This window comes from Rutilus rutilus (assembly GCF_951802725.1).
Source record: "Rutilus rutilus genome assembly, chromosome: 25".
In the NCBI taxonomy this organism is placed as follows: Eukaryota; Metazoa; Chordata; class Actinopteri; order Cypriniformes; family Leuciscidae; genus Rutilus; species Rutilus rutilus.
Window position 1 is genome coordinate 12,520,053 of NC_140229.1, and position 27,159 is coordinate 12,547,211.

At 36.6% G+C, this 27,159-nt stretch overlaps 1 protein-coding gene across 3 annotated transcripts in view; it reads right to left on the bottom strand.

Annotated features, from left to right (window-relative positions):
• Positions 1-27,159, bottom strand: part of dlg2 (discs, large homolog 2) — a 203,592-nt gene that overhangs the window by 5,322 nt on the left and 171,111 nt on the right. Inside the window, exons 1-7 of one of the 3 annotated variants that reach the window (XM_084400196.1) lie at positions 22,211-22,261; positions 19,264-19,378; positions 10,049-10,225; positions 9,076-9,151; positions 6,512-6,557; positions 1,605-1,655; positions 1,385-1,486 (exon numbers count right to left, since the gene is read on the bottom strand). In XM_084400196.1, the coding sequence (XP_084256322.1) occupies positions 1,385-1,486; positions 1,605-1,655; positions 6,512-6,557; positions 9,076-9,151; positions 10,049-10,225; positions 19,264-19,334 (523 nt within the window). In that variant the 5' untranslated portion in view covers positions 19,335-19,378; positions 22,211-22,261. Of the gene's footprint in view, positions 1-1,384; positions 1,487-1,604; positions 1,656-6,511; positions 6,558-6,828; positions 6,929-9,075; positions 9,152-10,048; positions 10,226-19,263; positions 19,379-22,210; positions 22,262-27,159 lie in introns of those variants that run through there. The other 2 variants (XM_084400195.1, XM_084400197.1) reach the window with 2 other exon arrangements.

Genomic DNA, 27,159 nt, shown 5'->3' on the forward strand with positions numbered 1-27,159 from the left:
AACTGTACTTTAATTTTAAAAACATTTTATTAGCTTCATGCATCCTTTTTTAATCAACACTTGAATGTTGGTAAGTTTAATAAAGGCAGGCAACATTTTAAACAAAAAAGTTGAGAAAATCACATTTTTGTCAAAGACTACGCCTTGATCAGATTCAGAACAATGATCAAAACACAGATGGAGTAGATCGAGTCCAACACCCCCAAAGCTTGTTTTCACTTCATGGGTTACGTTTCATTTCATTTGGTAATATTAAGCAGTTTTGATTTACACGCTGTTTAATGTTTGATGATCACGTTATTTTAAATTTAAGAAAGCAATCTTCTATCACTTGTTTCAGGTTCTTCTCCTGTGTTTTGATCCAGAGATTCTGTACTAGAAGATGTGTCATATAGCGCCCCCTACCGTATAACAGTGAAAAAATTGATAGCTGGAAAATTCAGTCAATGGTGGGGAAAGAGTAAAGTAGAATTAAAGTAAATTCCTATGTACACTACCAGTGGACTAGCCTACACAAAAATTCAGATCTGCAGATTTAGTAACATATCTGTTTTATATCAATATTCTAATCAATATTTTCAAACAATGTAAGTTTCATAAGACTGTATATGAATAGAGTTAAGAGTTAACGCAACTACAAGCCAAGTATACTTTGAATACTTAATTATACTTTTAAGTATATCTCGATCAAAAGGTTGAGTTCAAGTACAGGCCAAATATACTTTTCTCTCAGTATAAGTCAAGTACACTTAAGTGTAATTTTAAGTATATTTCTGAGAAGTAAATAAAGTATATTTTTTAGAAGTATATAAAATGTAGACTGAAAGTATACTTTCTTATTTTTAGTTTAAAAGAAGTATACTAATAGAATACTTGAATAAACTTATTTTTTGTAAGGGTAGTTGAAATGTGTTAATCAGCAGACCTTGAAGTAAGTGATTTCATAGTCACAGCACAATGAAATGAGTTTCAGGAACTGCACAGCAATAGTTATGAGCACTGTGGGGCAGTAGGGAACACCATGGACTCTTATGGTCAGGTCACTTACCTTACCATCTCATTTTGATGAATCCCACCAGTACCGCTATCAGCACAAAGGCTTAAAAACCCCCAAGACTACTGAACATAATTACAAACTACCTTGGCCAGAGGTTTTTTTAACACTCCAGTTGAAATTTATAACGGCACCAGTGAGAATAACACAATACAGTATTGCTCATTTGGGCTCTTTTGAGACCGTGGTTGAGTCAGCCTCTAATGAAGGTTAATTTGTGCATTCTAAAGATGAAAAATGAATAATTAATGAAAGATCCACTAGGAGATTAGTTTATCTTATAATCTAACCACCTGGGCAAGAACCACAAGATCTCTGTAGGGTACTTACGTGGCACACATGACCCAAACTTGTCCGGGAACTCGGAGATGAGGTCATCGTTGACTCTGTCCTTCATGGGCCCCAAAATTATAACTGGTCTGGCGTAATTAACTGTTCAAACAGATAATACAGAAAAAACAAACAAATTGAACATCAACCACGTAATATATTTACACTTATACAGAACTTCATACAGTCCAAGCATGAGAGACAGTGGAGAAGCACTTACTCTCTTGTCTGATGACAGGCTCATACGAGAGGATCAGTTCCTCTTGACTCCCTGGAAACAGAACAGAGAAACATACTCAGTGGGCTGGGTGGTTGTGATGGGACTCAGCTTGCTTTCTGTAGAACGCCAGTGATCGAGACACATTTGATGTGCCCTTCACCAAGGTCTCGCCTCTCAGAGTGCAGCTCGAGTGGATGTGTAAATGAGTTACTGAGCATGTAATGTCATTACGTACTTGTTGACAAGGACATTTGCTTTAAAAAAAGAGAAAAATGAAAAACAGTGGCAAAATTGAGTTAGCGCTCATTTGGGAGATTAAAGGGATCGGCAGAAAGGCTTTGGGATGATGATGGACAACAGAAAAGCAATTTAATCACGGATGAGACTGACGTTTCAGACAGTGACAATACTAATTGAATATATAAGTACAATTATGGGAACGCAGGTCCAGTGTGACGCTAGTTTTGAGGTAGTCTGCGCACACAGGGACTTCAAGTTGCCAGGGTAGTTTATTTTTAGCCCTGGGACGAACAGAAGCAGGCTGCCGCAGGAACACTATATGGTTATTATCCATTGATTCAAACCCAGATAGGATCGAGTGTTATTCTGAGCCAGAGCTTAATTTCTCTCATTGGAAGTGGTAACATTAAACTATACAGAATGAATCACGCATGAATCAGCTACTGTGTAGTGCTCCACTCTTACCCAAAACAATTTAGATGCTGTGGAAAAGCTAGATGGCCTCTATTGTTGTAGCTATTGCCATAAACAGAATGGATTATGTCTATATACAGCCTTACAAACACAAAGCACACTCTAAAGCTCTGTTCAACAACCTAATGAGCTGCCTACAGAGGCAGAATTTTAAGGCATCAAATGTAGACTCACAACACAAAGGCTGTTCTGAAAGGTAGGCAACTTAATTTTGCTTTTAAAATTTGGTAAAAAAGGGGATATATCAAATGCTATTGCAAGTTGAGTCTCACATGGATGGTAATGTAGAGTACTAAAAATCAGTCATGGTGGTTAGAAGGCAGCTGTCTATGTAGGTAGGCAGGAAAGGACGAGTTTTATGCATTAAACAGCCGTCAAGATGACAGCATCTGTGAGGATTTTAAACAAGGTTATGTGGGTTTGATCAATGCCTGGAGCTTTTGGTGGAGACAGATTATACATCATCTTGTAAGACCAGACAGTGACCTTTGCCCTCTGCGCCTAATATGGAGCCAGCTATCCACCTTTCTTCTTTTCTTTTTTTCTGGTGATTTTTGCCTATTTATTTTGGTTTTGAGTGGTGGTGAAACCAACTGTTTTTGTGTGCAGATCTCAGAGCCTAGGCTGCCTACAGAGACGCGGTTTTTGACGGCATGCTTATGGGGCGGGCAGCTAGCGGATCGATAGGAAAGATTAGATGAATGTGATCATTTATGTTTGGGCCTGAAATCGCTGATACAACCTTTAATATTTATGCTTGTACTAACATCAGATGAATGAGACATGGTGACTTTAGAAAAAACATTGAAAGAAGTCCCTTATGCTCATTTATTTGATCAAATACAGTACAAACAGAGTAAAAAAATTATAATATTATAAAATATGAAAACAATTTAAAATGTTTTCTATTTTAATATATTTAAATTTTAATTTATTCCTGTGATGAAAAGTGCATCTTACATTCTAATAAGATGATTTGATGTTCAAGAAACATTTACTATTATTATCAATGTTGAAAACAACTGTGCTGCTAAATATTTTTGTGGAAACTGATACATATTTTCTTTCTCCAGCATTCTTTGATGAATACAATAATGTCTTTACTGTCACATTTAATCAATTTAATGCGTCCTTGCGAAATAAAAGTATTTCTTTCTTTCTTTCTTTAAAATAAATAAATAAATCATTCATATTAATTAAATGTTTCTTGAAATGTAACTCTGAAATGTTTAAACTTAAAGTTGCTATGGCTAAAACTGATATCTTTATAAAATGAAACAAACTGGAAAAGATTCTTTCTGACAGCACATATCATTTTTCATCAGCACGTTATCAAGTGGGTCCATTTCCAAAATAAATTAAATAAAAGCCACAAATCCTGTTTACCGGCCAAGGGGAAACAAACAAGTCATATTTCATTATGTTGACGATGGCACTCTACTCTATGGCTGTCTAGAAGAGCATCATGCAATATGACAATTATATGGCAAAACCTAATCTGTCCAATGTGACAAGCTCATCCATCCAGGCTCTGAATACACACTCGGTCTGGAAACCTGCCACTCTCAAGATGACTTCAAAACCTGACAGCTAATGTTTTGGAGCTGGACGACAGTACTATATCTCCAACAACCTGACCTAAAGTCATCATGTTACACAGTAACTTTCTTATAACAGTACGTTCTAGTTTTTAAAAAGTCTAGAAGATCATTATCAGGGGCTCGCTATAAACTCTGACAGTCTAAGTTGGTTGTATTGGACAAAATTAGACTTGAGTTTCAAGCATAAAATAAAATTAGACACAGAAGATTAAATTAGGGACCCAGTACCGAGAAAGAGAGATGAACACGTTCAACCCAAAATAAATATCCTCTATTCTGATCAAGCTGTATTTACTTATACAGTGTGTGCAGAATTATTAGGCACGTTGATTTTCTGATCATATTTTATTTCCAGGAACATTTTGCCAATTCCAAACCATATTAAACTTAATAACTACTATTAATTTTCTATTTAATCATGTATAAGTGATATATAATTGTTCATGAACGCTGGAAATGAAAAATGTCTTATTTTCAGGTGTGCAGAATTATTAGGCAAGTTTTCTTTTACAGATAAAATAAGCCAAAAATGAGATTTAACAAAGACTGAAAAGTCAAAAATTATTAAATCCCCATGAGAAGAATGCAAAACTAATGCAATACTAGAGATTACAGTTAAGGCATGACCATTGGACAGTGAAATGCTCATTGGGTCAGCAGGGTCAGACAAAAACAGGTGGAGAAGAAAAAACACATGTTAACTGCAAAAGAATGAAGAATTAAGGTGAAGAATTAAGTGTGAAACCATCAGGAACCCTTTAGTCTTCAGCGCCACCATTTTCCAGAACTGCAACCTACCTGGAGTCTCCAGAAGAGCAAGGTGTCAGGGTCTCAGAGACTTGGGTTAAGCAAAGAATCCTAAAAAATGACCCCCTCTTAATAAGAGTCACAAGCTGAAGAGTAGTAAAATACATGAAGACTGTTTTTTTATAGGCTTTATAGACAGACAGATTGAGAGTGACTCTTGAAGGACCAGCACCACATCCTCTTCTACCACTGTTTGAAGAATTCATCTTCCAGAATACATTTTAATACGTTTTGGGAGTTAATTTTTAGTCCATCTCTGCAAAACGGACTTCAGGGTAGGAGATGGACTAAAAATAAACTCACAAAACGTATTAAAATGTATTCTGGAAGATGAATTCTTCAAACAGTGGTAGAAGAGGATGTGGTGCTGGTCCTTCAAGAGTCACTCTCAATCTGTCTGTCTATAAAGCCTATAAAAAAACAGTCTTCATGTATTTTACTACTCTTCAGCTTGTGACTCTTATTAAGAGGGGGTCATTTTTTAGGATTCTTTGCTTAACCCAAGTCTCTGAGACCCTGACACCTTGCTCTTCTGGAGACTCCAGGTAGGTTGCAGTTCTGGAAAATGGTGGTGCTGGAGACTAAAGGGTTCCCGATGGTTTCACACTTAATTCTTCACCTTAATTTTTCATTCTTTTGCAGTTAGCATGTGTTTTTTCTTCTCCACCTGTTTTTGTCTGACCCTGCTGACCCAATGAGCATTTCACTGTCCAATGGTCATGCTTTAACTGCAATCTCTAGTATTGCATTAGTTTTGCATTCTTCTCATGGGGATTTAATATTTTTTGACTTTTCAGTCTTTGTTAAATCTCTTTTTTGGCTTATTTTATCTATAATAGAAAACTTGTCTAATAATTCTGCACACCTGAAAATAAGACATTTTTCATTTCCAGCCTTCATGAACAATTATATATCACTTATACATGATTAAATAGAAAATTAATAGTAGTTATTAAGTTTAATATGGTTTGGAATTGGCAAAATGTTCCTGGAAATAAAATATGATCAGAAAATCAACGTGCCTAATAATTCTGCACACACTGTACATAAGCTGTGAACAACATTTTCTTCCCCTCTCTATGGATTATATCTTGGCACAAATACATATTAATTCATTGAGAATAATGCTAAATATTCTGTTTGACTGATGTGGATTTCCTCATTCCCTTAAAACGATATTTTAATAACCGTTTTAGCTAAATGCTCCTGATGTGAACATAAAACACTGTCAAAAACACAAGACAACATTTGGCACAGCACTGCAGAGAAATCATAAAAGACAAAGACAAAGGACTAGAAAGTAGCATAGATATCTATGAACAGAACTGCATATTCTGATTTGTTTTGAATCATGTCTGTAAGATAATCAGAATTTATCACTTCTTTTATTGTAGCATTTATATTTGACAAACCCACCCTAAACAAGACATACAATCAAAACAAAACCGTTCAATTTACATTTCATAATTTTTAGCCAGAATAAACCTTTTCCAGCTACGCAAGACTAAACATCAGAAAACAGCACAACAGTCTTGACATACAAACTAAACGAACAACATTTGACAAACTATTCTCACACGTGTTACGTTCATGCAACATTTTAGCTACCACATAAACCTAAGGATGATAATGCAGGAATCCCTGAAACCTGTAGACCAACATACATTAGTATTCTGACATGCAGACACGTCTGTCGTTGACGTAACAGAAAAGAACAAATCTGAACTGAAATGTTACATGTGTGGTTGGGAGAGGGGTATTGGGTCCATTCCTTAACACACTTACTCAGTGTCTTTGCTCCGTACCCGTCCTCCCCTATTCCAGAGATGTCCTACACCACACAGCCGATCAGGGGGGCGGAGAAAGAGAGAGACGAAGAGAGATGAAAGAATGGGAGACAGAGAGACAGAGGGAGAGAGAGAGACAGTAAGGTTGTTGGTGGGGCGGGGAGAAACGCCAGTAGAAGAAGGAGGGCATGGGCTTCCTGGAGCTACCTACACACACCTAGACCTTTCACCTCACCCCGAAGATGCGTTTGTGTGAGCGTGTGCTGTTTTTATGTACCTACGTGTCAGAGTGCACGTGCGTTTGTGGCTACTTACTTTCCGAGTCGCTGCCGTCTTGCTCGTCGGCGTCCTTGTTCTTGTAGAAAGGGAACTTGCGTGAAAAGATGAAGTTCTTTCTACGTTTTTCACTGAATGACTGTGCGGAGAGAGAGCATGGTGCAAACAGGGGGCTCTAAACGCTGTCACAAACATGCTGACAAAAACAACACAACGACCGGAGCTAGACGTGAGGGACAGCAGCCAGGAAACAACCAAATATCAAATTGCATCATTCTGTTTTCATGGTCAGGATTGTTAATGAAATCAAATGAGCAATTCACACATTTGAAATAGGTTTTTATTTGTACCAAGGTAAGTGCATTATTTTTGGCTAGAGCTGAAAGCACTTGGATGATCTGAATAGGTGGTCTTTGTTTGTTGTGAAGGCTGATCCAAACCCTGCTGTCCATGACGTCACAGCACCTGAGCTATTCTTAGACAGCTCAAATGTATTCAAATCAAAACATGATCAGTAGAAATGAACATACAACAGAGGTAAACAATGATAAAAAAAGGCCAACTGAAGCTGGTTTAGTGCCATGCAAAGGCAAAGGGGACTTAAAAAAAAAAAAAACTCCTATTAAAATATTAAGCATGCAGGACTCCTGACAGGGTGACATGCTGATCAAAGGGGCAAAATTTGTGCTGCTTATGTGTAGTATTATGATTTTCTGAAGGTGAATTGTTTTTAAAATGGTTATAAAATGCTGAAAAAAACAAATGAGGTAACATATATGTGCCTGGGGTGATTCTAAATGTGAACCTGAGCTCAATATGCTGCCTGATATGAACATCATTTTCTTGATTAATCTATAATGGTGGAACCCATCAAGGATATGTCCACATCATCTTTCACCCCAAAATTAAAAGAAAAAGAAAAAAATCTATATGACTTATTACATCAAGTCTATTTTAGAACCATTACAATTTAAAATGTTATTGAAACTCCATTGAATAACGTAATGCAATTCTTAATAATGTGATGCAAAACTCAATAAGAAACAAATAAAGAAAAACAGTCAATATTTAAGTTGTAAAGTATGTAACCATATTAGTATTTTTAATCCTGAATTTAATAATGCTTTAATAAAAATAATTGTCAGAATGTGATATGTTAATGAGAATGAGATTTATTACAGCAATAAAATCAGGAGTATTATGCTTAATTATTATGAATTGCAATGGTTCTAAAATAGGTTTCATTTCCTTTATGCAAATCATTTTTTTAATGATTTGTGGGTGAAACATAACCTAGACATTTCTTAATGAGATTCATACTTAAATGTTTGGCAATAAATATAATTTTGATTTAAATGCTTTTGTGTGTATTTTGTGGTTTTTACCTATTTTAATATATCAGTACACAGTACGAAATAAACCAATTGTACCCCTGATAGTGATTAAAGGGAATATTCATAACTTTCACCTAACTAATTCTCCCTATTATAAGGCATATAAACACTTCTAATCAATGCATTTTTAATCAACACTGATATCCTATGAATCATAAACCTGAAATGATACATACACAAGTTGGTGCAACTGAACACAAAGACAAAACCACACGACAAAATCCTCAAGTAATCCATCAGTGCCAACATCCCCACCCCTCTCCTCATCTTTAAAAGACAGAGGGAGAGGAAAAAAGAAAAGAAACAAAAGACAAGGAAGAAACTGAAATTTGCAGGGCTGGCTGTGATGTTGCTATGGATACAATTGTAAGGCTGAAACCCTGAACGGCTCTGCGGTTGGGGGCTGAACTAAAAATACATCCTTCAGTTTTATTCAATTACCTCTCTCAAATACACACATAATAAATATTTACTACAAATGACCTTACCATACTGATCTCATAAAAGATGAAGAGACACATCTATGTACAGAGGTAATACTGAGGCTGTTTCAGTGAGTGCCTGTTGGGTTGTGCTGCAGTACTGATGCTGAGAGCTCAGAGTGAGCTGTCACACTGCGGCACGAGGACAGTCTCTCACACACACTTCCATTCTGACTGACTGACCTACCAGCACAACTTGAAATGGAAAAGTAAATTGAAGATGACAGGGAACGAAAGAAACTAAACCGGATAGACTGAAGAGAGATGAGTGAAGAGACACGACAGGGGCTGCAGGTGAACTGTGTCTAAACTGTCAATAAATCGCTGGGCCCTTCCTGTTTATACCTGAAAACTGGGGCGAACAGAATTTCGGATGTTGGCACTGACTTAAAGTCAAATAGAACACTTACCCCTTTAGAATCGAGGCTACCGGGTTTTGCGTTGAATTTAACCGTCTTCAAACGAGCTCTCTCTTTTCTCTCCACCCTGCCACAGGAATAGAGACATAGTCAGTGAAACACTAAACTAATGTACTTACACTACATTTGTACGGTTTTCACAAACATATTGTACCTGTTTTCAACATTAACAATTATTAGAAATGTTTATTGAGCACCAAATCAGCAGATATGATTAGAATGATTTCTGATAAAAAGTGATAGTAAAGATTTATATTGTTAGAAAAAAATTCTATTTTGAATAAATGCTGTTCTTTTTAACTTTTTATTCTTCACTAAATCCTGAAAAAGTATCACAGGTTCCAAAAAAAAATAATAATTAAGCAGCACGACTGTTTCCAACATAATAACCGAGTATCAAATCAGCATATTAGAATGATTTCTGAAGGATCATGTGACACTGAAGACTGGAGTAATGATGCTGAAAATTCAGCTTTGCCTCACATGAATAAAATATATCTTGAAATATTAAAACAGAAAACTGTACAAATTAAAATGGTATTAATCGTTCACAATATTTCTGTTTTTACGGTTTTATTATATATAAAAAATGCAGTCTTGAAGAGCATTAAAACAAATCATTAAAAATCGTACCAAATCGAAATGTGTACATACAATCTGAAACAACCAAAACGCTTCTAATTTGACATGATCATTTTTCACCCGATCTTTCAAACCAAACAGACTTTTGCTGCTGTACCTTTAAGACTGCTTATTATGCACATAGTGTATTGAACTCTTTTATATCGGAGAAGAAAGAAAAATTCTTTCTTCCATTGTATGTTCCCTTTAAAGAGCCAACTTAAATATAGGGCAGTAGGGTAACAATTAGAACTAGGCCTGTCACATGTTAATTTAGAACAATTAATTATAAAAAAAACAATGCAATATAAATATTAAATCATCATGAAATCATGAAACTCACCTCCTCTTGCTGGGGATGACACCCATCTCTTCACTGTCCCCTTCCGGCGTCACTCTCCTGGCCTGCCACCACTCATCATCAGATGCATTGATGACATGGAGAATGTCTCCATATCGGAAACTGAGACCCTGACTGGGCAGACCACTATCCTTCGCTCTCTCGTAGTCGAACAGAGCCCTGGAGAGACACACATAAAGTCAGTTTTACAGACCTGACAAATTTGCACAACATTTCACATCCATCTGCCATTAAAACAGTAACTCAAATCTGTCACTAAAGCAGCAACGGCTGACTCCTTGGAAAACAGCGTGCGTGAAATGTGCAGATATACGACTGTGAGGGGTACAATAAGTGACACTAGCCACGGTAGCGCATATCATAGCGGTGTGTGGGTTTGTGTAGAATTATGGCGTGATATGACGGATTAAAACAACAACCGAATGCTCCGTTCCATCAACATATAAATCTACAAGTGGTTGCAGTCACTTTTCTTGCCAAGCCTGGAAGGGCTTGCATCATATCATATTACAGCCAACATCATATTATATTAATATTTCTGTGGGGTAAGACTAGTGTGGCATTATTCAGTCTGTTTTAAAAATGAAAGTTGAACAAATAATTAATTCAGAAAATGTCTGCCCTTTCTACCTTTCACTTCCTGTCCACTTACAAAAAGCCCAAAATAACATACAAATATGATAAAAATCATACATAAAATCACAAAAATATATACTACCGGTTTAAAGTTTGGGGTCAGTGTTTAAAAAAAAAAGAAAGAAATTAAGCATCACAACTGTTTTCAACATTTTCAAACATAAATGTTTTTTTGAGCACCAAATCAGCATATTAGAATGATTTCTGAAGGATCATGTGACTGAAGACTGGAGTAATGATGCTGAAAATTCAGCTTTGCCATCACAGGGATAAACAATTTTATAAATTGTAATAATATTTTACAATATTACTGTTTTTACTGTATTTTGATCGAATTAATGCAGTCATGGTGAGCATAAGAGACTTCTTTCAAAAAACATTAAAACGTCTTACCAACCCTAAACTATTGAATGGTAGTGCATATGGAATTTAGGTCTTTCTCAGATGCCACAAACCTTGAAATATATTCATATATGAGAATTTTCACATCATTTTGACTGAGAAATCTCAGCTACTTCACAAACCAGAAACCCTCCACTAAGAGAAAAGCACAGATGTATGTGAAGCCCTTTCAAAGGCGATCACAGTTTACTACACACTCCTGCCGTCTGAAGTGGCTGAATCACTGTGCGGCGAAAGAAGAAACCTCTCATTCATCTTCATATGAAGAAGCACTATCTGGAGAGACAGGCTAGCGTTTAAAAAAAAAAAAAAACATGATTCATGTACTCATCCTTAGAAAGAGGCACAAACACAATCCACTCTATTTAAGGAGCAGATTTTACACTGATGATCCAGGCTCAAAGATCAGATAAAAGGAGGGCTGAGAATGAAAAGAAAAAGAAAAAGAAAAAGAAAAAAAGGGGAAGCATGTGAACTGGAGTCACCTACTGATCTTTAGCATGCACTTCAAAAATTAGGAGGAAAGGTAACATTTGTTTTGTTTTATTTTTGTGCTTTCGATTATATTCTCAATCTTTACCTGCGAAAATGTTCCAGGCTGTTTTGCTTATCTCTCTCCAGCAGGGCAGTGTGGATGATCAAGCAATGAAACACAGTAAAAGGAAGCACTATAGCTCAGGCACATGTGTACACAAAAGAACAGACAGGCTGTCACAGTGTCCTATAGGCCTGCCCAGCTAAGTACACAATACAAGGGATAACCACAATAATGGCCTTTAAACTGTTCCTTCAGGTGCGTTTAGTCACTGCAAGCCTAGCAGAAATCCTTTAAAGCAGACCAGCATTCTTATTCAGTTTGGGTCAATGAGAATGAAGGTGAAAAAGGAGACCTGGAGAAAACTATGTTAGCATTAGCATTTCTTCCTAACTCTAAATGCTTATAAAATCTGTATTTTTTTTCCACAAAATTACAGCTACTGAACGGCAATCAATAAAGAATGATACTGATGGTGTAGTTACAGTATCTACCAGCAGGGTAACTAAACAAAACCAAACTGAACTTTGACCCCTTGATGAAAACGTAAGCACAATACATAAAGTTGATGTCCGATAACAACAAAAAAGGGGCATTTATTCAAGCCATTTTGCCTTTTAGAACACGCTGTTCTTAAATGAAATGCTGCAATGATACCACACACTTAACAGCACTACTGCATATTCAGCCATGATAAAAGCTCTCACATAAAAAGAGAGAGATGAAAAAAAACAACAAGTAACACTAGAACACTAGCCCCGGTCGTCTCTTTTCACTGCAAGCAGTCACTTCACCTTTCCTTTATACTGCCTTTTGTAACCATGACAATACATCTGTTTTGGAAGCCTATGCAGATGCCACAAATGAGATGTAGACAAAACTGTTATGAAATCAAAAGAGGGGCTAATGATGTCACTTCCGCTGGGTGACATTTTCCCTGCAAAATCCAGAGAACATTCTGTTACACTTTATTTTGATGGTCCACTTTAGACATTGTACTAAATAAAAGTAACTGTGCAACTACATGTTGAACTACACTCTCATTAGAGAATTAGTAGACTGTTAGGTTAGGGTTATGTGTTAGGGTTCGGGTTAGTAAAATAAGTTGACATGTAGTTGCAAATATACTTAGAGTTAGCAGAATGTCTGTTGGGGGAGCATCAAAATAAAGAGTTAGCAGATATTAAATATTAAGCAGACAGTCTACTAATACTCTAATGAGAGTTAGTTGACATGTAGTTGCAAAGTTACTAATAGTAGAATGTCTAAAGATGACCATTGAAATAAAATTCTCTTACAGCTTTCAATGTTCTCATACATGTTGTATGATTATAAGATTTACCTATTTAAGGTTTTAATTAAAAAAGTTTAATGGATTAAAAACACAGAATGAAATGTTAAATCAAATGTTAAACCATGTACATGTGTTAATATGTAAAATATCCTTGCTTGAATATAAATAGGTATTATAACTGTGGTTAAAATGATTTATGAAACATTAGATTATATACACTTACATTCAAAAGTTTGAGGTCAATAAGATTTCTTAATGTATTAGAAAGAAGTCTCTTATGCCTACCAAGGATGCATTTATTTGATCAAAATGACAGTAAACAGTAACACTGAATTATTAAAATATATATTATATTAATATACTTTTTCTTTTTTAAATATATTTTAAAATGCCTGTGATGCAAAGCTGAATTTTCAGCAGTCAAATGTATATCTAAATGTAAAACTGAACATATTTTAAAGGTCATTCTAAAACTAAATAATAAATAATTTCTAAAGAAACATAAATAATTTCTCTGCATCTTGTGCTGGTGATCAATATCATCCCAAGGATGAAATCAATGAAAAAGTACACCAACTACCCATACTGCACTGCTGTGAGCAGATAACTTCACGCCAAAATTGATGGGTTGCACATAAAGTTTGGCGCATATGCTACTCTAATGGATGGAACATTTAGGCTCACAGATATAATTTATTAAACATGGATTATTCCACATCAAACTCAATTTTCAGACAACTGATCTGCACTTCCAGCTGTATTTTAGCACAAACCGCTCTAAAAGTCATGTGATGTTGCAAATAGGTCCGTTAGGGTCACTACAGTCACTGGTGCAACATTATTTCTAAAAGCAAGCAATAATGTGTGCAGTGTAATGGCGGCAAGTCACCATTACGGACCCATTACAAAAGACAGACTGTAATGACAGCAAAGAAATGATCCGCACTGCACACAAACAAAGTATTATATTCAATGTCCTCGTTAACCCCTGCTTCATTAAAGTATAAAACATAAACAACACACACACACACACATTGGAACGAATGCCTAGGGAAAAAAGCACATGTTCCCTATCATTGGCCAACAAAGACATTGCGGTTGTTATGGAAACTGCATGCTACGTACAGTGCAGATAAATAATATTTTTATATATGTTTGTATGCTGGCAGGTTCTCATCCCATTACAGTGAATCCATCCCTCCATGGCATCATTACGGCAATGATGCTTCTCAAGACACTTCCAAAAAACAGCATGTGCTAGTGCAGTCTGCAGACAAAAATTCAAATTTACTGTCACATTACACATACTGAAAAATGCTCACTGCAGAGCATTATGTGCCCTTACGATAATAAATAGAACAAAATCATGTCTGTAAAGAATTCAGCGGTGAAATGGATTTATAAACTACCTAATGAAAGAACTAAAGGTTCCACGCACAGACAGACAGATGCACACACACACATTTTTTATTTTTCATTAGTACTTTAAATATCTAAATTCTACGATTTTAATCTAATATTTATATTTTATTTCAGACAAAAAAAAAAAAAGATTTTAGTTTAGATAACAATAGCTACACTCGTTTGAGTCTGGCTTAGTGCTGAAATACTGAAATACTGCATACAAAATGCCGAAACTGTTTAGTGAACTGAATTCGCCCCTGAGTGATTTGCCTTGTGATTTATTGTGTGGGTTTTCAGTAGAGCTGCAGGGCTGAATCTCTGTGCAATAGTCCAGGTATGTGTGTAATATTCAGTGCTCAGCAGAAAAGGATACATCCATGGGTGGTGAACCTCATGGACAGCATTTTTTCACACCAGAAAATGTCTGTAATATAATTTGAGTAAGTGCTGCCTCAGTCCTTGAATTTTTTTTTAGTGTAGTATTTGCTAAGCAGTGAGATAAAAGCTGAAACCATCAGCATGGCAAAAGGGGAAAAAAAGCATTACATCTACAACACACAAACTAGCAGACAGTGTCAGAGTGCTGGCAAAGGTGCAGATAATGTGGTGCTTTTGCTTGTTACAGAGAAATGTGGTTTAAAAGCCCCCTGAGAGTAAAGTAGAGTGCTATCTGTATGTGTAAATCAGTGGCCTCATGACAATAAGAGCTTGGGCTAGTGAAATAACAGGAGCCTAGGTGACATTTGCAAGAGTGAATTACATACACTGCAGCAACTGTGGATTTTATGTTATAACTAAATTTTTACAATTTCTGAAGGAAATGGGAGAGGTGATTGTTAGTGCTCTCCGTCTCCGTCACAATGTTAGGATGGACACTTACTGGTCAAAGTCAAAAGAGTACACCTTCATGGTGGTTGTCAGGGTCTTGCTATGTGGTTGTTAAATTTTACTGAGTAATTTCTAGAGTTCTGAATTGATCATTTGCAATCTTGGTTTATTAAACAATAACATACATATTAGGTCAGGACAAGAACCTGGGCATACTTTCCTGCTAAACATAAACTGGATAACTAAACTAAAAACAACACCACCACATGAACATAACATCAATATTCATGATATTATTTGCAGTGTTTTAAAAAAGAAATGAATAAAAATCTATATAGCTCTCTCTCACTGTCGCAGTCCATAGACACAACATAGCCAACTTCTCGCAAAATAAATCAAACCATGACAACTTTGCAATTTATATTCTGAAATTTACATTTGCACTGGAAAAATCACACACACACACACACACACACACACACACACACACACACACACACACACACACACACACACACACACACACACACACACACACACACACACACACACACACACACACTGGACTTTCTTGCTTAATGAACGGGATGAGGCGATGTATATTTCTTTCTCTGATCACAGAAAGGAAGGGTGTTGTTATGGTTACATGTAAATGCTACCGCAGAGGGACACAGAGAACACTTTGTGGAGAAATAAGCAGCGCACACACAAATACACACACACACACACACACACATTTCCACGTTAGAGAAATTGTGATGTTGATTCATTTTGACAGAAACACTGAAACATGCTGATTGAGGAAAATCACTCAATAACTGACTCATCTGATCAGTCAGTGTGTGAATGGAATCATGCATGCATTGCTTTTACATTGCCATGTGCTTTCTATTCATAGTACACAGCCAACAGCGATCACACCTCTGCATTCATCTCAGATGAACTTTAATGCATCTCAATGCTCGAAGGCAAACTGGAAATGATACTGTTGTCATAATTTTCTTTTCCCCTCTACAGACTGAGCAGAGGTTTGTGGAGACTCATTTTTTCCTGCCTCACATCTATCTCTTTCCTTCACTGCAGTATTCTAAAGGCATACAGTTTACTAGTATGTATTCAAGTTTCTTTCCTTCAGATACACTTACATTATATATTAGTCTTTGTACACCAAATCAAATTTCAATACTATATCTGACCCTCAGATTTGCAGGCTGTTTTCTATATGTAAATTACTACTGGATGAGGCAAATTGCTAAATGTAAATATGGGTGCTTAACAGCAATAGTGTTGTTATTGTTCACTAAAACTTTAACTATAAAAATATTTTTTGGTAAAAAAAAAAGAAAAAGATGATACTAAATGAAAATATTCAAACTTAAATGAAAATTATAAATGTTGCCTTGGCAAGTAAATGAAATCAATGGTAACAGCATAACAAAATTACAAAAATATAAAAAAAAGCTACTTCAAAATATTAATATATAAATAATACTAAAATAATGCTGGTGCTTGGCTTCTGGAGAAAGTATGTTTATATATATATATATATATATATATATATATATAAATAAATAATATACCACCTCAAATCTTGTCTCATTGTTTAGATATAGATATAGATAAAACTTTATTTATTCCCAAGGGGAAATTTAGACAGCATGGACAAGACAGCACAAAATAAATAAATAAATAAATAAATATGGCTGAATATGGCTATATGGATAAATCCACTGTCCTCAGGATAGAACTCCAGGTTTGGACTCCAGGGTAGCTGAATCAGCTCGATGGTGTTTTAAGCCCCCAATGGCTCCTTAGAGGCAGCTAACCCTACCCTCAACCTTAAAACTATCCATCCCCTCGCTGCCTGGAAGGCGCCGTTGGGGGCTTAAAACACCAAACACCACTGAATCACATACATTTTCCACCATATACTATGAATACTCACAGTAAAGTGTGTGTCAAAAAACAACACATGAAAACACCATTGTTTGGTTGCTATTTAAGCCTGTAATTGTGAGTGATTTTTGCAGAAATCTATGTTAAATCCAATGGTTCACATATTTTGTCCTGCAATATGCTCATGGTTGTAATGCCAATAACTTGATGAGATAAAATAGTTAACAAAATCCAGTTTTCCATATGACACCCGTAATATGAGCCCTAAGTACAGCATTAGTAAAACCACATACTTAAAAAAAACAGGTGACTTTAGTGAGCTGATCTGTGCTGAAGCAAATAAATGACTCCTTATAAGGTCTCATTTCCTGTGTCTCTGCTCTTCCCGACATCCGTGTTCTGCAAACACGGCCAGCTCTACGGCCCAAATGACTGGCTACGGCACAATACAATTATCCAGCACCCACAGAGAGGGCCTGCGGCATTAGACTGCAGCTGGGAAGGAGATATTGAGCATCTTTTAATGCTGTGGGAGTGGTGCATGCTGTACTGTACCTCATGAGGAGAGGAGGTGTGTGTGTATAATTGCTGACAGGAGAGCTATTATTCACACTGGATCTCCACAGGTGCGCTGAAATTTTCCAGCTAACACACAATAACAAAGCCAAATCGGGGATCTACAGCTGCTTGTCGCTAGCTAATCAAGAACTAATCTCTGCTCTGCTGATTGTATTGTGAAACATATCTGGGAGAACCATAGCAGCTGTTTGGCAGACTAGCCAAAGAGTGCTGACGCATGGGACGTTTGGAGTGAACCTGGAGGCTGGAATATGTCACGCAGGTCTTTTGATTATACGGTTTATCTTCATAATAATTTCTTGAGCTGAAGTCAGTATTATGGAGGAGGTAAAATGTTTCGAAGCCCCAGGAAATAAATATTATTCACATATTATTCAATATAAATATTTATCACATATCACCATTTTTTATTATAAAATATTAATATTGGACAAACATTATTAAACAATAACTACTACTACAATAAGATTAATTTATGAGAATAAAGTCTGCAAATGAGAAATGCATAATGCAGAAATACAGACAAACAAAAATCAAGTTAAATTATTTACATCAACATGATATTAAAATGTACCCAATTTACTTTTATACTGTAATCAAAAATATCAAACTGACTAACAAACTAACTAAATATTAATAGCTTTCCTTTTCAGTTGATGTCACAAAGCTCATCAACCACACACACACACACACACACACACACACACACACACACACACACACACACACACACACACACACACACACACACACACACACACACACACACACACACACACACACACACACACACACTTTTGTTGAATTAAGAAGAGAGAACACATAAGCAAAGAGAGGTTTCTATAATGGATCACTGTTGTTCACTTTTCTACTGATTTTAAATATCAATGGCTCTTCTAAATGTCATGTAAAACAGTATGACTTCCTGTGTAGTGAACACATGATCCCCAATCCTGGTGGATCTAGGATCAGAGCACACACATGAGACGTGTGCTACTTTGAGTGTGTGTGTATGTAAGAAGAAATGTGGACGCTGATGAATTCTGACTCAACTCACTGAGATACCCCGCTGGTTCACACGCAAACCCCTGAAGTGTGTGTGTCTAACAAATATCTTGCTTCAGGCTAGAAACATGTCTCATCGCCCAGAGAGACCACACTGATGTTCACATCAATCCTACATCAGTCCAACATAACAAGAGTGCCATGGAGAGACCGTTAATGCCACTTTTACGTGATCAGGGGGCTGTTGGGATATCAGTATCCCATCTGTAATGACAGAAACAGCCATTTGCAACAAAAACATGTTCTTGATCTGTTTCTCATCTTGTAATCTTAGTAATCTCCTTGAGAAGATAAATGGTGTGAGATAAGACTTGTTTTCAAAGATAATACCTTGAAATAATTTTAATTAAAATGTTCAATGTTATGGTTTTAGGTATAAATGTTTGCTAGAGTTTCTTTGCTTTAAAACAGAAAAAATGCCCATGGGTTAAGGAAAATATGCACTTTTGCCTTTTTAGATCATGTAAAAACAAGAGAGAAAAAAAAACATACTAAGAAAATGAATTCTTGCAGTTCGGAGTAAATGTGTGAATTTATGTTTAAATAGATGAGGTCTACCTGACATAGAGTGAGCGTTTCTGATTGGTTCTGAGGGATCCGGATCCAGAACTCATGCTGTGGTTCATCATCTGCTCTCGTAAGTCATGAATTTTGGCCTCGAAACGCCCGTATTCTGTAAACACAAACATAACCAAGCAAGCATAAACATGATGCAAAAATCTTTTTTTTTAAACCAAACATCAAACTAAGCAATGGCAATTCTAAAATCTAGAACATAACGTAGCACATGCAAACAAACAGTCTCAAACCAAAGAATTCATAAAAAGTTATCTGGAGGGAAATGCTGTCTTAGTGTCTGAGATGACAGCTCCGATCGATACGAGCAGCTACTGTAGCTGTTCTGTGCTGACTTCTAGCACAAGGTCACACAGTCAATATAGGAAAGGTAGAATAAATAGTAAGAGAGAGAGAGAGAGAGAGAGAGAGAGAGTGAGAGAGAGAGAGAGAGCGCGAGCTGGTAATGTCATATGTATCTTCTGTGGTGAAAATGTATGATATCCGATAACATCCCACTTCAGTCTCTTTGTTATATGCAGGCTGATACTGAATCTCCACAGATTTCTGCAGAACTGAAACATTCATCATTCTGCAAGATAATAACCAGCTGACTGTATATTATTCCATATTTATGTACTTTTTTAAGACCCCCTATTCTTTTGGGCGTTCAAGCCTTACATAAGCACAAAAGCAAAAATAAAAAAGCTATAATAAGATCCCATTCAACTTTAAACATATATGATGATAGATTAAGCAAAAATCCTCCTAAAACATTGTATTATAAAATAGTTGTATTTTTAAATGAAAGCTGTTCTTTTGAAATTTCTATTAATTAAAGAATCCCGAAAATTGTGTGCACAAAGCATATTAAGGTTTCAACATTAATAATAATAAGAAATGTTACTTGAGCCCCAAATCAGCATCAAATAATTTGACAAATGATGAGACATGAGGATATGCCCCTGAAAATTCACCTGTGCCATCTTAGAAATAAATGACACTTCAAAATATATTACAATAGTTATCTTTACCTATCTTAAGTCATCTTAAATTATAATCATATTTCACAATATTAGTATTTTTACTGTATTTTGATAAAATAAATGCATATTTGGTAAGCATAAGAGACTTCAAAAACATTTTTAAAAATTGAGCCGACCACAAGCTTTTGAACGGTAGCGCATAGAAAATAATGGTACTTTACAATAAGGTAACAGACTAATAATGAACTGCACTTCTACAGCATTTGTTAATCTTTGTTAAAGTTAATTTCAACATTTACTTCTATTTGTTAACATTAGTTAATGCACTGTGAAGTAACATGAACAAACAATGAACAGCTGTATTTTTATTAAATAACATTTACAAAGATTAACAAATACAGTAACAGCGCAAGGTTAGTTCATTTTAATTAATAGATCAACTAATGTTAACAAATGAAACCTTAGTGTAAAGTGTTACCAAAATAATATTTCAGAAAAATTGTTTTTTTAGGAAGGCGCAGACATATGAGCTTTAAAACACAGATTTGCCCTCCTAACACAGACTGAAGCTCGTTCAGCAGCTAATCTAGTGCAAGGCATGGCAGTTTGCTGCACACCTCAGCCCTGTTTCAGCAGAGAACTACATCTGCTCTAGCTGCTGCTGCTGAGACCAATGCACACACACGCGCACACACACACACACCATGTGCTGAACCTGAGAACTCAGCAATGCCCCAAAGCCCAGCCTGGACACCATTAGAGCAACCAGACCAGCAAGACAGAGTACCCACCACAACTACTACACCTGAGCAACATGTTACAGCTCATTTGGTTTCTATTTCTGCTTCCTTTTTCATCCAGTCCCTTTCGTTTTATCTTAAGTTTTTAAGCCATTTAATTGGTCTAAAAATGTCTTATGTAAATAACTAAACTAAACGACCAATCAACAAGGTGATTTGAGCAGCTTCTGATGTTTTAAATGAGCATAAGGGTCTTAAAAGGTTCAGCCGAGGAATAAGGCTGTTTTGAGAGCCTGTCTGTCCTTGCAGGAACTCAAAGGTCAAATGACAAGTAAATGTTGTCATTAGTCTGCGGGCTAGCAGAGGAAGATCAAGGACAATTATGGTGATGATACAATCGGTGATGTGCTGTAAAAGCAGTTTAAAAAAATACATGCACTCACATATTTCCACATTCCCTCCCAATGAAATATACAGGATTTATTCACATTCAAACTCCCACCTTTGGAAACTAAGCTCTACCTCTTTCTCTGATGGCCTCAATGTTATTTAAGAAGATAGAGAATCCTCTAAACAATAAAAAAATGACACAAAGAGATGCTTCTTCTCCAGAGAAAAATGCAGAAGGAAGGAGAGAGAAACAGATTAAAGAGTCTCGGAGTGGTGCAAAGCTCAGACGAAGGATAAAGTAGAGAACCCAAAACAATCCTGCAGTGAGGGACGCACTCATCCCGAACAAATCCACTCAAATGAAAAGAGACTGCTGAGCACACAAACCTTCAGGAGATGTTTTTGGAACACAGTTAGAAATATTAGATTTTTTTTTTTATATAAAAAGATTGAAAAAAGTTCATACCTTGAGAACTATTCGTCAGGGAAGTTGTCGCTTTAGGCAGGACAATGGCAAAATATGCACTTGCATGCACGGTTTAAAAAAATTTTGTGCACTTTTCAAATGTATAACATGCATATAACCTCATCTAAACCAAATCAAACCCCACACAAACACGCTTAACAAACGCACACACACACACACACACACACACACACACACACACACACACACACACACATGTGCTTGCAAGTAAACTCTCACTTAAACTGAATGAAATCAGCAACACAGTGGAGAAACTGAAAAGGTGAGTGGCTGGAAGAGAGGATGGATAAAGGAAAAATGAAAGAATGAATGAATGAATGAATGAGAGAATAAAAAGAGAGTCTCACTCTTGAGGATGCTCGTAGACTGCAGCACTGTGAGAGATTGACCGCTCCCTACACACAAGCAAAGACTGCCACTCTACCACCTCCTCTCCCCTCTCTCTCTCACACACACTCTCTCCTCCAGATCCATTCCTATTGGCTAGAACTCGAGAGTGGGCGGGGTTGAGTGTCTTAGAGCCCCTCCTCCCCCTGAAGAAGTCCAGATCAAAAGCCATGCTGGATTTTCTCTCTTGATGTCGGCTTTGTGTTTTCAATCTGCAGCGTATTAGCTCACTTAAAGGTGAACAAGCCACAAATCCAGCAAATATTTCAGCTTTAACGGTCCTTCAAAACGTGCGGATTCCACAAGCATATGAAAGGAATTTGTGCACATAAGCAGCAGGCTTGTGAAAAGCACATGTGAATTGAGAAATCAAATGATTATTGACTGCTGACCGGGGTCAGATGGAAAGGTAATACAGCAGGATACAAACACATTTGCAGTACACAGATGTGAAGGGAGAATTTCACAGGAAAATAACTCTTCCATAGCTTAGATGAAGAATGTTTCTTTTCCTAATTAGAAATAAAAAGTCACAAATGAGACAAATAGACAAACTATTTTATAGAGCTATTTGATAGATCTAAAAATGTCTAATAATTTTAAAATTAAAATATTGTCAATATGAAAAGATTTCTTCCTCTGTCTGCCTCAGACCTTTCAAGCTGAGAAATCCGAGGAAGATTACAGGCTGTTTGCGATGACGGATAACCACATGTCCAGAGACAGAGATAAGACACTGCACAGCAGACATCAATTCTGACAGCCACCCTTGTGCATCACTCATACATACATGTTTGTGTCAGTCTGGAGTGAGGTGCTTTCAGTTAATAGAGGACAGCTTGTGTAGTCCCATTAGCTGCTGTGCAGTGACTCCAACATGTCAAATACAGCTCCACCCGCAGCAGGAGAAAAGAGCATCACTGCGCCAGCAGGTACAATCACAATGTGTGAGCTGCAAAACTGACAGTGTAACATTTCAGGAAAGTAGAGACTGTAAATTAAGCTAACATCATGAGTGATGTCAGCACACAAATAATTCTACTGTATCTACAAACTGCAGTGCTGAGAAGACAGTGGTGAGTGATGCTTGTAATGATGACAGTCCATTGTCAATACCATAGAGATCACTACTCACACAAAGTCATTTTCAAACCAAGCAGCTTTCTGTTGGTCAGCGCGGCAATTTCACATGACCAACATGAGCGGAATCTGCGTGGTGAACTTTAGTGAACTCTTGATTCCAATTAATAGTTTTCAGACCTGGAGGGCAAAATATAAGATTATGAATGCAATGACTAAATGGTTAAGCGCTTTCTTTATAATGGTTTTCTATGGAAAAACGATTACCGAGAAATTGTGCATTGCGATAATATTCTGGGTTCATCTGCTTGCCTGAACATAGTATGCATCATCAATAAGATGTATACTGAATTTGGTCTTTTAATATGACTGCCTTACCACATTAGTACTTAGTACAAACCTGGTTAAAAAACAAAACAAAAAAACTGGCAGTCAATGGAGGAAAGCCCTCCAGGTGGGCGTATCGCCGAGCACTGGTAAATGTGACTGTCCCTTAAGAGTGATGGAGTTGTATGAAGGTGGGGTCCATACAGACACGAGTGAGTTTGTGTGTAAACAGCAGTCATGTACGTTTGAATGCAAAAACTGTGCATGTCCTCCTGAGAATCTGCCAATACAGCAGCTCAGCCAAAGAAACTAAGCCACAGGATATCTGGGATCAGGGCCAAGCAGTGGCTAAACGCTGGCAAATGTCCACCTCACGGCCCATCACAGAAATATATACTCGCAAACAATCCAAAGGGAGTTCTGAAAATCAGTCCAAAACCAAAAAAGTCGAAAAACAACAACAAAAAGAACATTTAAAAATTAGTTGTTTGTATTTTCTGAGGGAAATGTTATTGATGTGCAAAACAATGAAAGGGTGTTCTGGGTGGTTGCCAAAAAATTGCTATGTGGTTGCTAGGGTGTTCTGAGTGGTATTAATGTGTTACTATGTGCCTGCTAGGGTGTTTGAAAAAACATACGTGGTTCTCTATATGATATTTTGGTCTCTATTTATGGCTCGGGTTCCCCCTTCAAAGTCTTTGGGATAAAATGTTTTGCTCACCAGGTGAAAATTGTAAGCCTGATTACTTAGAAACACACTGCTGCACAATTTGATGTATAATTCATGTCCGAGACGAGTTACGAACTGAAGATAATGGACATTGCCATAAAATGACTGACAACACAATTAAGAATATTCCTCACAGGAGGAGAGATAACCTTGTTTGACCTTAAATGCTTCTCAGAAGGTTAAACTAATTATTATTATTATATATATTTTTTTTTCCAGTCCATGGATGGCAAATCAACCAGAATCTGCTTATAAATATTATAAATCATGTTGGGGCACAAAATTCTTCTCTCTGAATGTTGCCCTTTAAATTAGTAGCACCAAAAAATAAATAAATTTGACTGTACAATCTGTCAGTACAATAAAACGATAGTTATGTGGAAGATTCATTCTCTGTGGAAGTTCCTTACATGCTTGGGCTTCATTAGAAAGAATGAGATGGAGGAGAGCAGAGGTTAGTCATAAATCAGACAGGACACACAATATTACGGTAAAATATTCATTCATAGAGCTTTGGCTATCCAGCTAAATGATTAATAGCCTGTTAGCTGAAGATTGCATTCTCTTTCACACATAAACATTAGATATTAGGATTTTTGACGGAAACCAGCTTTATCAGAGGGACGTTACATTTATGCAGACAGCAGATTTCATTAATAGCTTGTTGATGCATCAAAACAGTCAGGTTTATGAAAAAAATCTCTGTGGTATGTAGAGTAGACACACACACACACACACACACACACACACACACACACACACACACACACACACACCAACAACAACAAATGAAAATGTCAGTTCTGAAAAACCGTTTCAAGGCCTATTGTTCTCTGTTTCAAAATGCCAGCTAAAAACTGCAGTGTGTTCTGAGAGCATGACTATGTTATTCAGTCAGCTAGCACTGTAGTGATGGTGCGAAAAGGTAGAAAAAAAAAATACAATAATCTATTCATTCTCTGATGGAAGAAGATGGTCTGTCAGTCAGTGTGTGGATCTGTGTGTGAGTTTCAGTAACCTATTAGTGCACTCTGACCTGAAATTACCAAGGTGCAGGGAGTGTTTGCTGTACCCGAGAGCACTTTGATAAAATCACATGTAATTATGTTTCCCAGAGATGGTACACAAGCTAGCTAATGCTGTCTGACCACGCTTAAATGATCTGCCTACCATCTCTCTAGTCGTTTTGTCTAATTATATGGAGGATGTATACTATAACCCTTGTATCTGAGGTCATAAAAATAAAATGTTCCTAAATTGTATTGTAGCAAAAATAAAAAAAGTGTTTGATTTATTAAATATAAAAATAAAATATAAAAAAATACAAAATGTTTATTAAAACCTAGCTATAAAATGTTTTGCTTCCCAAAGCATATGTGGTTTCTGGAATAAGAGTCTACTTCAAGTTTTGATTTGACAGACTAAGAACCTCAATCACAGCTTGACTATGATTTTGCTTGATTATCAATCCATTTTCAGTATTCTTGGAACTGTATGTTTTTTTTTTGTTTGCTACACAGCGAGGATGTCGTATTGCAATGGCTCGGGGAGTTGCTGATGAAAAGGACCCTTGGAAAGCCCATCTCAGCAGTCCCACAACACCCCTGCAGAAAGTGCAAGCTTGCATTTGCCACTGCACCTTAATGAGCTCTACCTCCCCAGAATCGATCCCAAGAGCATCAGGGGAATTAGATCGAGCTACGGACAAAAGATCAGCCTAGTTGGAACCACGGCTCTATGACTAAATAATCATAATGCTGACTATCTAGAACTTGTGAAAGCACCCCCGAAACTTATTGTTAAAGCCCACAAAACGTCTATACTAAACAGTTTTGCTTAGTGCATGGCTTTATTGCAAACGGAGGAAATTTCAATTAGAATAAAATATGAATGGCAAGAGAATCAATTCTTGTTGATTCACAAAGGCTTGGTCGGCAAAAGATCAACATTATCCCACTCAGCCAAAATTCAGGAAATAATGCAAGGGAGTTCAGGAATAAAATGTCAATAGTCGCTGTGACTAGAACGCCGCTCTAGAAACCTCTGATGACTCTGTCTCTTGCTGCCATTTGAATAAAAAAGCATCCTCACCTCCTCCATCAGCTAAAGTTGTCCTCAAGTCCAAATTTATGAATGTGGAATCCTATGTACTTGCCAAACTGATTGCACCAGAGCACTTCCGCCCCTCTAAGCTCTTGGCAGACAGAGAATGTCACCTTAACTATGTTTCTCCTCCACATATTTAACTGCCCTACATAGGATCTCATTCAGTGATATATGCTGGATGGGTGTCAGATGCTAGAATGTCATTAGCCAGATTCCCTACAGTCATCAGAATGACAGGAATCTTAACACAAATAATGTATTATCAGACTTCAGTATGATTATAGTTGACGTCTGATGTCTTAAAGTGAAATAATATAAATGCAATTTTATATTAGAAACATGTTTTAATGTGAAAATAGAACATCATGTGTCAGTTATTTGTCGTGTGTTTATTTTTTTTATGTAACAGGACACTCAATCATGTGTAGCAATCATTACTTCTCATTTAATAATACATGCATTAATACATACCTTAGCCCCAAAAAGTATCTAGACAATTAAGTCACACTTAAAAATAAATGTTATCGCATTAAATACAAAATACCAAATACTTAATTTTGTACATTCTTTTATTTTTAAGTGTGGCGTGAGTGTCCAAATAATTTTGGTGCCACAGTTGTGTGACAATTGATAGAATAGACTACGAATCTGTACTAATATGCTGAA